Raw genomic sequence first — 1,426 nt, 5'->3', positions numbered from 1 at the left:
CCAATTCTCCTATAGTTGCTCCATAAGTAGTAAGTTTTTCTACTAAGTCTATTAATAATTCTCCGAAGGTTATTACTCCATAAGCTAGTAACTTGTTCTACTAAGACTACTAACAATTCTTCTAAAGTTACTATATAAGTTAGGAACTTGTTCTACTAGCTCACAATCTCCTCCGTAAACTTAATTTTGTTCGAGAATCTTCACTCCCAACAATTCCCGCATCTCTGCAAACTTAATCCTTGTAAGGGCCTTAGTTAGAATATATGCACGTTGCTCTCTAGTGCATACGAACTCCAAAATGATTTGTCTCTTCACAACACACTCACAGATGAAGTGGAAGCAAATGTAATTCTGTTAGCTGCGTCCGTCAATATCAGATTCTTCATGAGTGCAATAGCAGATTTGTTGTTGATGTAGAGAGTTACCGACTTTAGTTCACTTCTAGTCACTTCTCTCAACAAATTTCTCAGCCACAATGCTTGACACGACACCATAGTTGCTGCCATGAACTCGGTCTCATAGGAAGATAGTGCCACAGTTCGTTGATTCAGAGACTGCCAAGAGATCAAATTTTAGTTGAGATAAAACGTCATTCCTGCGGTGCGTTTCCTATCGCCAATGTCTCTAGCTAAATCACTATCGATAAAACCAACTAGTTCTTTAGGACCTCACCTTCTTTGATTCTTCAACCCGTAGCTTGTGGTTCCGTTCACATAGCGGAGAATTTTCTTAATTGCTTGATGATGCATCATAGTGGGCTTTTTCATGTACCTACTCATTATCCCAACAGCATATGAAAGGTCCAGATGAGTATGAGTAAAGTACCTTAGCCTTCTAATGACACGCCCATACTTAGTGGAATTTACCAAGTTTCCTTCAACATCTTTCCTGAGTTGTAACTTTGCTAACATGGGATACTTGGTCGGGTTGCACTCCTCCATCTTAAATGGCTGCACAAATTCTTAGCATAGATCAATTACTTTAGCATGATGCAATCTTTTCGTTAGTCTACTTCAATACCAAGGTAGCACGTGAGTAACCCAAGATCAATCATCTCAAATTCTTTCATCATTTGTTGCTTGAACTCTTTGGCACCTTCCACACTTGTACCAGTGACGATCACATGATCAACGTACATGCCAACAATGAGTGTTTCAGTCCCATTGTGTTATTGTATACAATGCTTGTTCTTGCGAGCACTTCATGAAGTTTAGAGAATCTTTAAGCTCTTGTCTAGACGGCCTTTGACAACTTGTAAACTTTGTGCTCTTCGACTTGATGATGGACCCTTCTGGTTGGGCAACATACACTTCTTCTTGGAGGTCACCATTTAGGAATGTTGATTTGACGTCCAAGTGATGACCTCCCACCCGTGTTGAGCTGTTAGAGCAAGAATTAACCTTATAGTGTCCAGTCTAGCCACAAT

The 1,426-nt window shown here is 39.9% G+C and overlaps 1 protein-coding gene across 1 annotated transcript; it reads right to left on the bottom strand.

Annotated features, from left to right (window-relative positions):
• Positions 1-311: 311 nt before the first annotated feature.
• Positions 312-1,138, bottom strand: LOC111785914. Its single transcript, XM_023666282.1, has 3 exons — positions 1,013-1,138; positions 867-950; positions 312-554 (listed from the first exon to the last, which is right to left on the bottom strand). The coding sequence occupies exons 1-3, from the start codon at positions 1,136-1,138 to the stop codon at positions 312-314; spliced, it is 453 nt and encodes a 150-aa protein (XP_023522050.1).
• Between the last annotated feature and the right edge of the window lie 288 nt (positions 1,139-1,426).

The sequence above is a fragment of the Cucurbita pepo genome, unplaced genomic scaffold, assembly GCF_002806865.2.
Source record: "Cucurbita pepo subsp. pepo cultivar mu-cu-16 unplaced genomic scaffold, ASM280686v2 Cp4.1_scaffold000831, whole genome shotgun sequence".
NCBI classification, from domain to species: domain Eukaryota; kingdom Viridiplantae; phylum Streptophyta; class Magnoliopsida; order Cucurbitales; family Cucurbitaceae; genus Cucurbita; species Cucurbita pepo.
The sequence above is the reverse complement of the archived record's forward strand: the minus strand, read 5'-3'. Positions and strand labels throughout refer to the sequence as shown.